Source organism: Equus asinus, chromosome 15 (assembly GCF_041296235.1).
Source record: "Equus asinus isolate D_3611 breed Donkey chromosome 15, EquAss-T2T_v2, whole genome shotgun sequence".
Lineage (NCBI taxonomy): Eukaryota > Metazoa > Chordata > Mammalia > Perissodactyla > Equidae > Equus > Equus asinus.
The window spans coordinates 22,598,352-22,615,467 of record NC_091804.1 but is presented as its reverse complement, the minus strand read 5'-3'; the positions used below and the strand labels follow the sequence as shown (position 1 = coordinate 22,615,467).

Here is a 17,116-nt window from a genome sequence, read left to right as displayed (position 1 = left end):
TTCAGGGACGATAACCCTGCTAGGACTCTAACAATAGGGACAAGAGAACGGGAGGGAATAGAAGAAGAAGACAAGGTGGCATCGAGTGGAGGTGAGCTAACATTCTGTGAGCACCCACCATGTGCTGACTACTTCCACTTAAGTTATCCCACTTAAAACTCATAACATTTTGGGCCTGGTGTCATTGCCAGCATTTTCAAAAGTAGGAAACTGAGGCTCAGAGATACGAAATGACTTTCCCGAGGTCTCACTAGTGCATCAGCAGTGTAAGCTGAATTGAATGTATTCTGCCTAAGTCCACCTTCTATGATCACACACTTTTTGGTTCCCTCATTTTGCTATCATGGACCACTTTCTCTTTGAATTCATCAAGACCCACGCTCTCTTGACCCAGATATATTCCATCTGTCAATCACACTCTTCCTTCTTCACTTTTCTTTACCAGCCTCAGAGCCGTGACTCATCACTTCAGCTACTCTCTTGTCAACATCTTAAAAGCCCAAATGCTATTATTTTCTGCACTCATATATATGAAAAGAGTCCAAACCCAGATGCTTTGAAGTCTTTGCCTTCTCCACCAAAAAAAAAAAAAAAAAAGCAGGCTGATGAGAAATTCTGAAGAAAATCACACAAATGTGCGGATTAATGACATCTGAATTTGTTATTTCCCATCTTTACAGAGCCCCCAGCAGCAGCCATTTGATTCCTTGTATGCCTCAATCAACAGAAAGCTCAATGAAGATAACAGAAATATCTGGTTTTGCTCATTATTTTAAACCACTTGAATGTGAGCTGCAAGAGGTGACTACTTCCTCAGATGCACAGACTCCAATGCAAGGATATGAGGATCACAAAGAATGAGGGAAACATGACACCACTGAAGGAAACTAATAAAACTCCAATAACCGACACTAAAAAATGGAGATCTATGAACTGACTGACAAAGAACTCAGAATAATCCTCTTAAAGAAGTTTGGTGAACTACATGAGAATGCAGACAACTAAGCAAAATTAGGAAAACAACAATTGAACAAAACGATAAGGTCAAAAAAGAAATAGAAATCTTTTTTTTAACTAAAATCCTAGAGCTGAAGAATACCATAACTGACCAAAGGCATGATCCATGAAAGAAATAGTTGATAAGTTGGACTTTATTAAAATTGAAACTTCTACTCTGCAAAAGACAATGTCAGGAGAATGTGATGACAAGCCAGAGACTTGGGAGAAACTGTTATCCAAAATATACAAAGAACTCTTAAAACTCAACAATAAAAAAATAAACAACCTGAGTAAAAAATGGTCCAAAGACTTTTACAGACACTTCACTAAAGAAGATACACAGATGGCATATAAGCATGTGAAAAGATGCTACACATCATATGTCATCAGGGAAATGCAAATTAAAACAACAGCACATCTACTAGAATGGCCAAAATTCAAACACTGGCAACACCAAACACTGGCAAGGATGTGGAGCAACGGGAAATCTCATTCACTGCTGGTGGGAATTCCAAATGGTACAGCCAATTTGGAAGACAGCTTGGTGGTTTCTTACTAAACTAAAGATACTCTTACCATATTATCCAGCTATTGCACTCCTCAGTATTTACCTAAGGGAGCTGAGAACTTTATGTCCACACAAAAACCTGCATAGAGAAGTTTAAAGCAGCTTTATTCATAATTGCCAAAATGTGGAAACAACCAAGATGCACTTCAGCAGGTAAATGGTTAACTTAACTGTAGTACAGCCAGACAATGGAATATTACTCGGTGCCAAGAAGAAATGAGCTATCAAACCATTAAAAGGCATGAAGGAAATGTACATGCATATTACTAAGTGGAAAAAGTCAATCTCAAAAAGATATACGAACTGTATGATTACAACTATTGGACATTCACTAAAAGGAAAAACTACGGAAACAATAAAGAGATTAGTATTGCCAGGGATTGGGGGTGAGGGGATGGATGAATAGATGGAGGACAATGTATGTTTAGGGCAATGAAACTATTCTATGACACCATAAGTGTGGACCCATATCATAATACATTTGTCCAAACCCATAAAAAGAACAACACCAAGAATGAACCATAATGTAAACTGCAGATTTCGAGTGATTATTATATGTCAATGTAGGTTCATCAATTGTAGCAAATGAACCACTCTAATGGAGTGTGTTGTTAATGGTGGAGGCTATGCACAGGCAGAGGCAGGGAGTATATGATAAATCTCTGTATCTTTCCCAATTTTGCTGTGAACCTAAAACTGCTTTTAAAAAATAAAGTCTTAGTAAAAATATACAATGTGTAAACTGAAAAATTCAATAGACAGCTTTGTCAGCAGACTTGATCAAGCAGAGGAAAGAATCAGTGGATTCAAAGATAGGTGATTTGAAATTATCTAGTCAGAGGAACAAACAGGAGAAAGAATAAAAAAGGATGAAGAAAGTCTATATGACTTACAAGAAACCATCAAGTGACAAAATATATGTATTATGGGAGTCCCCGAGAAGTAGAGAGAGAGAAAAAGGCAGAAAGCTTATTTAAAGAAATAATGGTTGAAAACTGCCCAAATTTGGGGAGACAAATGTACGTACAGATTCATGAAGCCCAAAGGTATTGAAATAGGTAGAACTCAAAAATCCACACCAAGACCGCTATAATTAAATTGTCGAAATTCAAAGAAAAAGAGAGAATTTTGAAAGCAGGAAGCAAAAAACAACTTAGCACACAAGAGAGCTCCCTTAAGACCATAAGCAGATTTCTCAACAAAAACATTGCAGGCCAAGAGAGAATGGGATGATGTATTTGAAATATTGAAAGAAAAAATTGCCAAGTAATAACAATATATTCAGTGAAACTATCCTTCAGAAATGAATAAGTGATGAAGACTTTCCCAAACAAACAAAAGCAGAGGCAATTTACCACCACTAGACCTGCCTTGCAAAAATAGCCAAAAGAAGTTCTTCATGCTGAAATGAAAGAAAACTAGTGAAAAATGTAAAAAAACATATGAATGTATAAAACTCACTGATAAAGGTAAATATATAGCTGAATTCTGATATATTGCAATGGTGTTGTGTAAGTCACTTTTAACTCTACCATAAAAGTTAACAGACAAGCACATTAAAAATAACTATAACTACAATAATTAGTTAATGGATACACAATACAAAAATATGTGAATTATGACATTAATAACTTATTTTCTGTTTTTGTTTTTGTTTTTTTTTTTGAGGAAGATTAGCCCTGAGCTAACATCTGCTGCCAATCCTCCTCTTTTTCCTGAGGAAGACTGGCCCTGAGCTCATATCTGTGCTAACATCTTCCTCTACTTTACATGTGGGACGCCTACCACAGCATGGCTTTGCCAAGTGGTGCCGTGTCCGCACCCAGGATCCGAACCAGTGAACCTAAGCTGCTGAAGCAAATGTATGAATTTAACCACTGCTCCACCAGGCCGGTCCCTAATAAACTTATTTTCTGAAGAGAAGAGAAGTAAAAGTACGAGGTTTTTGTATGCAATCAAAGTTAAGTTGCCATCACCTTAAAATAGGATGTTGTAATTATAAGATGTTTTATGTAAGCCACATGGAAATCACAAAGGAAAGGGCCATAGCATATGCACAAAACATAAAGAGAAAAGAATCAAAGGATACCACCACAAAAAGTCATTAAATCACAAAATAAGGCAACAAGAGAGGAAGGATGATTAAAAGGAACAAAAAAAATAAGAAAACAATTACCAAAACATCAAACTAAAAAGCTTCTATACAACACAGGAAACAATCAACAGAGTGAAGAGGCAACCTATGGAATATTTGTGAACCATGTATCCAATAGGAGATTAGTATCCAAAATATATGAGGAATTCTTACAACTCAATAGCAAACAAAACAATTAACTTGATTAAAAAATGAGCAAAGGACCTGAATAGAAATTTCTCCAAAGACATGCAAATGGCCAGCAGTTATATTAAAAGGTGATCAACATCACTAATCATCAGGGAAATGCAAATCAAAACCACAATGAGATATTACCTCACACCTGTTAGAATGTCTATTATCCCAAAAAAATTAAGTTAACAAGTGTTGGCAAGGATATGGAGAAATTTCAAACACTTGTACACTGTTGTTGAGAATGTAAATTGGCTCAGTCACTATGGAAAACAGTATGGAAGTTCCTGAAACCATTAAAAATAAAACTACCATATGATCCAGCAATTCCGTTTCTGGGTATATATCCAAAGGAAATGAAATCACTATCCCAAAGGAATATCTGCATTTATATTCATTGAAATATTATTCACAAGAGTTAAAGCATGGAGTAACCTAAATGTCCATTGATGGATGAATGGATAAAGACAATGTAGTATTTATATATAATGAAATATTATTCAGCCTTAATAAAAAAAGGAAATCCTGCCATTCGCAACAACATGGGTGAATCTGGAGAATGCTATGCTAAGTGAAATAAGCCAGACACAGAAGAATAATTGCTACATAATTTTACTTAAGGAATCTAAAATAGTCAGACTCGCAGGAGCAGAGAGTAGAACTGTCGTTCCCAGAGGCTGGGGGAAGGGGAAGTGGGGAGAAGTTGGTCAAAGGGTACAAAGTTTCAGTTATGCAGCATGAATAGGTTCTTGAGATCTACTGTACAGCATAGTGCCTATAGTTAACAATACTGTATTGTATACTTAAAAATTTGCTGAAAGAATATATCTTATGTTAAGTGTCTTATCACTAAATAAATTAAGGAATAGAATTAAGGTACGAGGAAACTTTTGGAGGTGATATATATGTTTACGGTGTTGATTGTGGTGATGGTTTCATGGATGTAGACCTATCTCCAAGCTCATCAAATTGAACACATTAAATAGGTACAGCTTTTTGTATGTCAATCATAACTCAATAAAGTGGTTTTGTAAAAAAAAAGGGAAATGCACCAGAGGGAAATGGAAATTCAATAATGAGGGAAGAGCAACAGAAATGGTAAATATTTTGGTAAATATAATTTTTCCTCCTAAACGCTTTAAAATATGTACCATCGTGCATCATTTAATGACAGAGATATGTTCTGAGAAATGCTCTGTTAGGCAGTTTCATCATTGGGTGACATCGCAGAGTGTACCTACACAAACCAAACGGTGTAGGCTCCTACACACCTAGGCTATATGGTACTAATCTTATGGGACCATCATCATATATACGGCCCACCGTTGACCAGAATTACCTTATGCTGCACAGGACCGTATGACAATTGAAAGCGATGGTTATAACATGTCTCATGGGGCTTTAACATCTGTAGATGTAATACACATGACAACATAAAGGGGGCAGTATAGAGGCACTTAGACAGTGGTGAGGCTTCTACATTCCACTTGAAATGATAAAACATTAATTCCATGTAGGTTATGAAAAAATAAGATTATATATTGTAATCCCTAGAGAAATCACCAAAAAACTATATAGTCAAGAACTCAATTAGAAAATTTTAAAGGAATACTCAAAACATATTCCAATAATCCAAAAGAAGCAGAAAAGACGGAATAGGGAGAAGAAAAGCAGAGGGAACAAGCAGAACACAAGTAATAAAATGGTAGACCAAGATCCAAACATTCTAGTAATTACAGGAAATGTAAATGGTTTAAACACACACATTAACAAGATGGATGGATTTTTTTTTCATTCGACAATTAGTGACCCATAAAAGGGCCATGGCTTATTTTAATATTTTTTAAGCTGTGGTAAAATAGACATAACATAAAATTTACAATCTTACCCACTTCTAAGTGTGCAATTTAGGAGTATTAAGTACATTCACATTGTTGTGAATTCTTTTCATCTTGCAAATCTGGAACCCTTTAGCCATTAAAAAACAATTCCTCATTTTCCCTTCATCTCCCGGAAACCACACTTCTACTTTCTGTCTCTATGAATATGACAGGTCTAGGTTCCTCATATAAGTGGAATCATACAGTATTTGTCTTTATTGTGACCTGCTTATTTTGTGTAGTACAATGTCCTCAAGTTTCACCAAGTTACTGCGCATCAGAATGTCCTTCCTTTTACAATCTGCATAACATTCCATTGTATTTATACAGCACATTTTGTTTATCCATTCATCCATCACTGATGCTTAGGTTTCTTCCACCTTTTGACTATTATGAATAAAGCTGCTATGAATATTAGCATATAAATATCTCTTCTCAACCCTACTTTCAATTATTTTGGGGATAAACCCAGAAGTGGAATTGCTGGATCATACGGTAGTTCTATTTTTACTTTTTGAGGAACTGCCATACTATTTTCCATAGCAACTGCACTATTTTACATTCCTGTCAGCAGTGCACAAGGGTTTCCAGTTCTCCACATCCTCACCAACTCTTGCTATTTTCTGGGTTTTTTTTATAGTAGCCATCTGTATTACTGTGACGTGGTATCTCTCTGTGGTTTTGATTTGTATTTCCCTAATGATGAATGATGTTGCATATAAATGGATTTTTTTAACTGTATGCTATTTACAAAAATACATACACCTTTGTTTTGGTAATATAAGTTGACTCAAAATAAAAGGATAGAAAAAGATACACCATGCAAACACCAATCAAAAGAAAGCTGGAGTGGCTATACTAGTAGACAAATTTGACTTCAGGTCATGGACTACTAGCAAGGAAAAAGATCGACTTATAAAACAATAATATTATTAATGTTTTGGGTTAAAAATGATACAACTTAAATACACAAAATCCATTATGAATAAGTCAGGAGAGATGGAGTTATAATGTTCTAAGTCTTTGTAAGGAGAAGAAAGATACTAATTAAACTTAGATTTCGACAGGTGAGCATGTGTGATAAAATTTCTAAGTTAATCATTAAATGAATGGAAATAGAGTGTGTATTTTCCAAACAAAGGATGGGAACAAAAGTTAAAGGGCCAATATTCAATCAATCAAAAGAAAACAAGAAGGTTCCAGTTCAAGATGACAATGGAGGAGGATCCAGAACTTACCCCCTCCCACAAAAACACCGAATCTATAGCTGTAACCGGAACAATTTCCTCTGAAAACAAAAACAAAAACTAGCACAGGGACTCCTACACACTGGACAAACAAGAAAAAAAAGGGTTTGACCCCAACTTTTAAGCACTGCACCTAAGAGAGAAACCCCCAAAACATCTAGCTTTGAAAGCCAATGGACCTTGTGTCCATGAGACACACAAGGTTACAACAAACAGAGAAACGGTTCTTAAAGGGCCCAGCACAGAGGCAGCTGACTGAAAAGCACCCAGACTTTCTTGCATATCTAAAGCATCGGCCTAAGGAGCAGGCAACTAATTTAACACAACTAGAGGTCGCCTCATATACTCTCCGAAGACTGAAGCCAGAGGCCACCATCGTGGCACTCTCCCTCTGCCTCACTCCAGCTCACCAGCATGATTTTCGCAGCTGCTGCACAGGAGACACCTCTAGATTACCTGCCTCTGGTTTCCAGTGGGCCTTTCACTCACAAGTCCCATGGGACTCTAACAAACAGAGAAAGACTTCCTAACTGGCTACCATCGCCAGGGGACAGCAGAGAGGCAGCAGACTGAGGCACCCGGTCTTTCTTTGAAAGGGGCCTATTACCTTCTCTTCACAGCTGCAGACTGACGGGCAGGCTTCCAATTAAACACACAACTAAGGGACAACTGCAATTCTCGCCAGAGACCTTGGAGGGCAAGCTCCCTTTACACTCTCCCTCTGCCACAGTACAGAGTGCTTATATCACCCAGAGGGGGATTTGTACACCTTCTCATGCCCCAGTTTTTATGTCTCATGCCCTGGTGTTTATGGCTGCACCCAGGGGACATCTCTGGATCACCTGGCTCTGGTAGTCAGTGGGGCTTGTGTTGCTGGGCCCCATGGGACTGTAAAAAATGGAGAACCAGTTCTTGGCTGGCTATCACCCCCAGAGCACAGCACAGAGACAGTAGACCGAAACACTCCCCATTCTTTCTGTGAAAGAGGTTTATTTCCCATCTTGGAGCTTTGGCTTGAGGGGCAGGCTTCTGATATGGCACACATCTGGGGGCCTAGTGAGGTGCTCTCTGAAGATGGAGCTTGATGGGTGCAATATTTGCAGTCTCCCTCTGCCTCACTCCAAGTTGCTGGTAGCTCCCAGGGGAGGAGCTTGTGCATCATCTGGCCCCCCATTTTTGTAGCTGCCATGCAGGGGACACCTCCTAATCACCTACCTCTAATGTCTAGTGGAGCTTGCACTTACAGAGCCTGTAGGACTCTTGTAAATGGAGAAACAGTTCTTAACTAGCTATGCCCCCTGGGGCACAGCAGAATGACAGCAGACTGAAATGCACCCTTAGTCTTTCCATGAATGAGGCCTATTAACTTATCTGCATAGCTGTGGCCTAATTAAACACACATCTAGGGGATGACTCCAATCCTGTCCAGAGACCAGGGAGGCTGGCTGGTGCCACCTTCACACTCTCCCTCTGCCCCACCCCAGGTCATCCACGTCTCCCACAAGGAGTTTGTGTATACACCTGGTGCCCCAGCTTGTGTCCCAAAGGACACATTCCTTGATAGCCTGCCTCTGGTAGCCAGGAGAGTTTATGTTCATGGGTTCAATGGGACAGTAGCAAAAACAGAAACCGTTCTAACCCCAGGGTTCTGTGCAGAGAGGGCACAGAGAAATGCCTATATCTCAGTCGTCCCCTGAAAGAGATATATTTATTTACATACTTTAAAATCTGCTGCCTGAGGGTCTAGCTTCCAATCAGCCTGAATCTAGGTGCTGACTGAGATCCTTCCCTTGGGACACTGAGAGGTCTTGGCAAACCCTCAACTAATGGGAGCTACTAAAATGAATTAGGTTACTTGGGCAATCACAAAGGTTTGAGAGACAACCAGAGCTAGGGTAGGGTTGAATGATAAGGTTCAGAGGTGTCCCCTGCAAGGTTCATACAAGGCCACTCCTTCAAGACTGGGAAAGTTGGCTGTTTTATCTAATGTATAGAAACCAACACAAAATTGAGAAAAATGAAGAAATAGAGTCATATGTTCCAACAAATGAACAAGATAAAACCTCAGGAAAAGACCTTAACGAAATGGAGATAAATGATTTACTAGATAAATAAAAGTCATAAAGATGCTCACCAAGCTCAAGAGAAGAATGGATGGACAAAGTGAGAATTTCAACAAAGACATAGAAAATATAGGGAAGTACCAAATAGAAGTCAAGAGCTGAAGAATACAATAACTGAACTGAAAAATACAATAGAGAAGTTTAACATCAGACTAAATGAAGGGGAAGAAAGAAGCAATCATCTCGAAGAAATGGAAACTAAGAGAAAGCTGGAGTAGCTATACTTATATCAGACAAAATAGACTTTATGACAAGACTCTAACAAGAAACAAAGAAGATCATTATATAATGATAAAGGGGCAATCCAAGAAGAGGATATAAAATTTGTAAATTTTTATGCACTCAACGTAGGAGCACCTAAATAAATAAAGCAAATATTAGCAGACTAGAGGGAGAAATAGACTGCAATACAATAATAATAGGAGACTTTAATACCACATTTTCATCAATGAATAGATTATCCAGACATAAAATCAATAAGGAAACATTGAACTTAAACTACACATTAGACCAGATGGACTTAACAGACATATACAGAACATTCCATCCAAAAACACAGAATACACATTCTTCTCAATTTCATGTGGAACATTCTCTACGATAGATCATATGTTAGGTCACAAAACAAGTCTTAATAAATTTCAGAAGATTGAAATCGTATCAAGCATCTTTTCCAACCACAATGGTATGAAACTAGGAATCAATTACAAGCTGAAACTGGAAAAGTCACAAATATGTGGAGACTAAACAACATGCTACTGAACAACAATGAGTCAAAGAAGAAATCAAAAGAGAAATCAAAAAAATACCTTGAGACAAGTCAAAATGGAAATACAACAAACCAAAACTTATGGGATGCAACAGAAACAGTTCTAAGAGGAAAGTTCATAGTGATAAATACCTACATCAAGAATCAAGAAGGATCTCAAATAAACAACCTAACTTGACACCTCAAGGAACTAGAAAAAGAAGAACAAATTAAGCCCAAAGTTAGTAGAAGGAAGGAAATAACCAAGATCAGAGCAGAAATAAATGAAATAGAGACTTAAAAGACAATACAAAAGATTAATGACATTAAGAGCTGGTTTTTTGAAAAGACAAACAAAATAGACAAACCTTTAGCTAGACTCACCAAGAAACAAAGAGGATTTAAATAAAATCATAAATGAAAGGGGAGATGTTACAACTGATGCTACAGAAACACAAAGGATCATAAGAGACTGCTATGAACAGTTCCATGCCAACAAATTGAAAAACCTAGATAAAATGGATTAAGTCCTAGAAACACACAACTTACCAAGTAGGAATCATGAATAAATTAAAAATCTGAACAGCTTGATTATTAGTAAGGAGATTGAATCAGTAATCAAAAACCTCCCAACAAATAAAACTCCAAGACCAGAATGTTTCTCTGGTAAATTCTAACAAACATTCAAAGAATTAATACCAATCCTTCTCAAATTCCTCCAAAAAAGAGAAGAGGAGAGAACACTTCTAAACTCATTTCACAAGGCCAGCATTACCCTGATACCAAAACCAGGCAAGTACACCACAAAAAAAGAAAATTACAGGCCAATACCCCTGATGAACACAGATGCAAAAATCTCCAATAAAATTTTAGCAAACCAAATTCAATAATACATTAAAAGGATCATACACCACGATCAAGTGGAATTTATTCCAGAGAGGCAAGGATGGTTCAGCATCCACAAATCAATGAATGTGATATACCACATTAACAAAATGAGGGATAAAAATCATATGATCATATCAATAGATGCAGAAAAAGCATTTGACAAAGTTCAACATCCATTTATGATACAAGTTCTCAACAAAGTAGATATAGAGGTAATTACTTCAAAAGGCCATATGTAACAAGCCCGCAGCAAGCATCATACTCAATGGTGAAAAGGTGAAAACTTCTCCTCTAAGATCAAGAATAAGACAAGGATGCCCACTCTTGCCACTTTTATTCCACATAGTATTGGAAGTCCTAGCGAGAGCAACTGGGCAAGAAAACGTAGTAAAGGCATCCATATCAGAAAAGAAGTAAAATTGTCACTATCTGCAGGTGATATGATATTACACATAGAAAACTCTAAAAATTCTTCAAAAAAACTGGTGGAACTAATAAATGGGTTCAGTATAATTGTGGGATGCAAAATTAATACACAAAAGATCTGTTGTGTTTCTAAACACTAATAATGAATTGTCAGAAAGAGAAATTAAGAAAAGAACCCCATTTACAATTTCATCAAGAAAAGTAAAATACCTAGGAGTAAATTTAACCAAGGAGGTGAAAGACATGTACACTGAAAACTATAAGACATTGATGAAAGAAATTGAAGATGCGAATAAATGGAAAGATATTTCATGCTCATGAATTGGAAAAGTTGCTATTGTTAAAAACGTCCATACTACCCAAAGCAATCTACAGATTCAATACAATGTCTACCAAAATTCCAATGGCATTTTTCACAAAAATAGAACAAATAATCCTAAAATTTGTTTGGAACCACGAAAGACCCCAAATAGGAAAGCAACCTTGAGAAAGAAGAACAAAGCTGGAGGTATCATACTCCCTGATTTCAAACTGTATTACAAAGCTATAATAATCAAAAGAGTATGGTATTGGCAGAAAAACAGACACATAGATCAGTGGGAGAGAAAGAATAGAGACTTCAGAAATAAAACCATGCATATATGGTCAATTAACTTACAACAAAGGAGCCAAGAATATACAATGGAGAAAGGACAATCTCTTCAATTAATAGTGCTAGGAAAACTGGACAGCCACATTTAAAAAAAAATGAAACTGGACCACTATCTTACAACATACACAAAAATTAACACAAAATGGACTAAAGACTTGAATGTAAAACCTGAAATCATAAAATTTCTAGAAGAAAACATAGATGGTAAGCTCCTTGACATTGGTCTTGGCAATGATTTTTTGGATTGTCAAATCCACTAAAAGCGAAGACAAGCAAATGGGACTACATCGAACTAAAAAGCTTCTGCACAGCAAAGGAAACCATCAACACAATGAAAAAGCAACCTCCTGAATGCGAGAAAATATTTGCAAATCACATATATGATGAGGGGTTAATATCCAAAACATATAAAGAATTCATACAACTCAATAGCAAAAAAACACAATGCAATTAAAAAATGGGCAGAGGATCTGAATAGACATTTTTCCAAGATGAAAAATCATCTTCAAGTCATCTGTATAGATGGCCGACATGTACAAGAAAAGATGCTCAACATCACTAATCATCAGGGAAATGCAAATCAAAACCACAATGAGATATCACCTCACACCTGTTAGAATAGCTATTATCAAGAAGACAAGAGACAGTAAGTGTTGGCGAGGATGTGGAGAAAAGGGAACCCTTGTGCACTGTTGGTGGAAATGTAAATTGGTTCAGTCACTATGGAAACAGTATGGAGATTCCTCAAAAACTTAAAAATGGAACTTCCATATGATCCAACAATTCTACTTCCAAGTATATACAAATATTGAATCATTATGTTGTACACCTGAAACTAATATAGTGTTATATGTCAATTATATCCCAATCAAAAAAAAGTTAAAGATACGCCAAGAAGTGTCTCTCACAAACTCATTCAACAAACATATACTGAGCTCTTATGTTGATACAGTACCCATGCTGGCCATTGGAGACATTAGTACAAAAAAGACAATCTCTATCCTCCAGGAATACCTGGTTATAGCAATTTCTGCTCTTCTGATTCTCACACACCAAGTGCCTTAGGCATAATTAGACTGACCAATAGTCAAGCAAATATGTTACTCTTGCCCTGCTCCAACATTAAGAAGGAGAGATATAAAGGGCCTGCACTTTCTCTCATAAACTGTGTCTTATATTTCTCCCCAGGATCAAGAGTAGGGAATTTGCTGCATAGAGGTTTTCAGGAAAGGCTGTTCTCAGACAGGATCGGAGAAAACACAACTGCTGTGAGTTTGGCTGCACTTCACTGCTCATGGCCTAAGGCCATGAAGAGGCCAATAAAGGCTGGAGCTCAAGAACCCCAACCCAGATCCAAGTCTTCCTCTCTGACCCCCAGCTATGAAGCTCCTTTTTCCTATCTTTGCCAGCCTCGTGCTTCAGTACCAGGTGAACACAGGTAAGGTGGCATCTGGGCTTAAGAGGGGTCGGTGTGAGGAAGCAGGGATTTGGCTGCCATGATGACGGGAACCCAAAGAAATGCTGAAAGATGAGATGCCCAAAGAGGTGGCTGAAGAGCTTACTCATTGCATGAGTCATGCACCATCCCCCACGCATCCCCATTGGCCCCAACCCCAGACTGTCTGACGGGGATACACAGGGAGCTACAGAGAAAGCAGGGTGTTTTTTGTGTACTCAGAAACTATCCAACACATAAAACTGCCTTTCTGCCCTCTACATAGCTATCGTCTGGGACTCAGCCCAAGTCTGCTCCATTTTTGCTCTATTTCCGATTTAAACCATCTCTTGAAGCAAAAGTTCCTATAGTTCTCTACCTTGGTGTAATAAGGAGGAGGTCCTTACCTGCAGGCTCAAAAAAATATCCTCTTAGGATCCAGTAAACAGGTCTATGTTCTCCACTTCAGCTTTTTCAGATCTTCACAGAGCTTCATCCCTTCTCTCAGCCTGTCTCCTTGGAAACCTCCAAATTACCCCTAAGAGCATTTGGAACACATTGAGGCAAAAGATTGAACCAGAGGATTGGCCATTACTTTTGAAAAGAAGGGAGAAATATTGAGACTTATTTCAGAACACAAGAATCACCTGGCTATTTGGAATAACTGGCAATAGGTCAGGGAAGAGAAAGTCAAAGAGTCAATGATATTTCTAATGTTTTTATCTTGGGACCCTAGGAGAAGGGAGGTAACATAAGCAAGTATGGCTGTGTCATCTTGGGTAAAGTCACTTAGCCACCATGAGCCTCAAATTTCACCTGAGCATAGTGGGTTTAATCAACATAGCTGCTTGAAATACAAGAATTTTACTGTTCGGTCTTTGGTGAGAAACAGTGTTGAAATGTATGTGAGCATCAGGTGCTGCATAAATACCTTTTTATGGAAAATTCGTTGAATTGTTAAGATGAATAAGGGAGAACTTTCTTGATCTGGAAAAAAAGGTGAGACATAGGGATGGGAAAGTCATCCAGCAGACGAAGATGAGGCAGTAAACTGAGCAGGGAATTCAGAGCTGTAGATAACAATGTGGGAGTTATCTCACAGAGGTGAGGTTACGGCGATGATAACGAATAAGACCTCTGAGGGACAGAGTGTCCAGAGAGGGTGAAAATGATAGAACACCATGCCCCAGGAATGACAAGTCAAGCAGTTGTCAAGGAGGGCAAGGTCACGGACCGCTGGGTTTGGCAAGAAGCCAGCACTCCTGAAAGGCCTATTGATTCTCTCTTGAAATTCTGTCTTGGATTAGTTTTATGACAGATTTTACTCTTCTTGATATTTCCTAGGATCATGGGGAGAGAAAGCAGTACCCTACAAGTATCTAAGATGCTAAGTTGGAGGTCCAAAATCTTATCCTGAAGCAAATAATTGGGTTCCCATTTCTTCTTTCCTTTGTGTGCCCTAGATTTTTAAAGTTACTCAGTGGGGGGAGGTTAGAGAGGAGATTTATTTTGGATTTCAGAGGTGCACAGAGACTCTCTTGGTTTGCTAGGTGCATTCATTAACTTCCTTAAACACTGTACTTAAAATTTAGCTTTAACAAAATTCCTTTTACGCTAGTCCTTTCCCTCCAGCAGTTTTAACATCATATCTAGTATGAGTCTTAGCCCAGTAGCTTTCTCTTTTCTTTGTGCAGAATACTTTGGCTTGAGAAGATGTTTAATGGGTTTGGGGAGATGCAAAGACCATTGTGCCACTAATGAAAGAGAGATACAGCAATGCAAGAATCAAAGATGTTGTATTGGACCAAAACTGGTTCAAGTGATAAAAAGTTACGTGAAAAATGAACTGTCCCACATATTTGAAGAGAACTCCCAACAACTGCTAAAAACTACCAAGAGTTCTAGTGTTGTGATGCAAACAAAGCATCATATTTTATCTTCTCTGTCCAAAATCAAAAGCACCGGTTCTTTTGCCAAAATCAACACCATCACCATCCCAAGTGCCATCCCTGTGAACTCCACCACCATCAACCCCAAGATCACAGGAAAGATTACGTACACTGCTACTTCTACCAAGAGTGACACCAAAGAAAGCAAAGATTCAGCCACTGACTCCCCACCAACAGCACCACCACCACAGAGACTGCCAGTACCATGACTAGAGTTGGAAGAAGCAGATGAGCAGGGATGTGGGTCTTTCCCTTAAAACACCAAGTTCCTCTCTCTCTTTGCTATCTATAAAATGAGACATAGAACTGTTTCCTCCATCATCAGTAGTGGAATAAATACTGTTTAAGCACCTACAGTTTATATACTGTTATCATTTTCGTGGGGGCCTCACAGAGGAGATAGAGCTGGAAAGGGATGGAATTTTAGGTTACATACCCAGAAGAAAGCGAGCACCAAGAACAGTGACTACAGCATTGAATTTGGCCCACGGAGGGCCCAGATTAGGCCTCTGTAACAGGATTTATGGTTTTCATATGGTGTGCTTTCCTTGGGAAAATAGGAAGAAAATATCAGGAGACACATTTTCTTTTTTTCATATATTTTGGGGGAAAGGACCATACGCGAAATAGAATGTGGGGGAACCAAGTCTACCTTCTCCACAGAAGAACATAACCTAATTCATGGATCCATTTAAGATAAGAACATGGGGGAATGGGGAGACGGAGGAGGGTGCATGGGGGAGGGTGTAGGATTTCTATTCTGGGCCAAAGTGTTTCCAACAAGATTCCCGTTGGGACAGGAGGCAGCAGGTGGAGTGGTGCTTCCAATAGATACGGAATGCAGACCACAAACGCAAACCGTGTAGGTAATTCTGCATTTTATAGTAGCCACATTCAAAAAAGTAAAAAGAAATAGGTGAGATAAATATTAATACATTTTATTTAATGCGGTAAATCCAAAACATTATCATTTCAACATTATCAGTATAAAAATTGAGACATTCTGCATTCTTTTTTTGTACTGTCATTTTCTTTTTAGGAAGATTGGCCCTAAGCTAACATCTGTTGCCAATATTCTTCTTTTTTTTCCTCCCCAAAGCTCCAGTACATAGTTGTATATCCTAGTTGCAAGTGACTCTAGTTGCCCCATGTGGGATTCTGCCACAGCACGGCTTGATGAGCAGTGCCATGTCCGCGTCCAGGATCCGAACCGGTGAACCCCTGGCTGCTGAAGCAGAGCACGCTAACTTAACCACTCGGCCACAAGGCCAGCCCCTTGTACTAAGTCTTTAAAATCGCTATGTGTAATACTCTTACAGTACATTTCAATTCATACGAGCCACATTTCAAGTGCTCACTAGTCCCATGCGGCTAGTGGTTACCACATTGGACGGCACTAGGTTAGAGAGTTTTGAGGGCACAGATAGCTATGAGACTGTTAGGCAAAGGAGATGATGCTAATCTAGAGACGCAGCCATATTTCTGAGAACTGTGATATACAGTTTAAGAGTATAGAAATTCAGGCCTGATGCTCCTAGGCTGGCATTCTGGTTCTGGCACTTTTTAGCTGTGTGGCCTTGAACAAATCATTTATCTATATGTGAGCATCCATTTATTCATTCATAAAATAAAGATGTAAATGTCGTATTATATCCCAGAATACACTTCCTTATATCCCAGATCACACTTCCTTTTATTGCCCAAGTTACAAGGGCATGAACCCCTATTCCAGTTTTTTAACATATTCCTCTCTGCTACATATCTCCCCCTTCAATTTAAAGGCCACTTTTCCTCAACCTACTGGTCCTTTACTACAGCGTCAGCCTAAGGAAGGCAAGGACTTTTCCCACAATGCCCCACAGTGATACTGAAGTG

The 17,116-nt window shown here is 38.4% G+C and overlaps 1 protein-coding gene across 1 annotated transcript; it reads left to right on the top strand.

The window, feature by feature from the left end:
• The first annotated feature begins 13,237 nt into the window (after window positions 1-13,237).
• DEFB129 (defensin beta 129) lies at window positions 13,238-15,450 on the top strand. Its single transcript, XM_014845107.3, has 2 exons — window positions 13,238-13,295; window positions 14,987-15,450. The coding sequence occupies exons 1-2, from the start codon at window positions 13,238-13,240 to the stop codon at window positions 15,448-15,450; spliced, it is 522 nt and encodes a 173-aa protein (XP_014700593.1).
• Window positions 15,451-17,116: the final 1,666 nt, after the last annotated feature.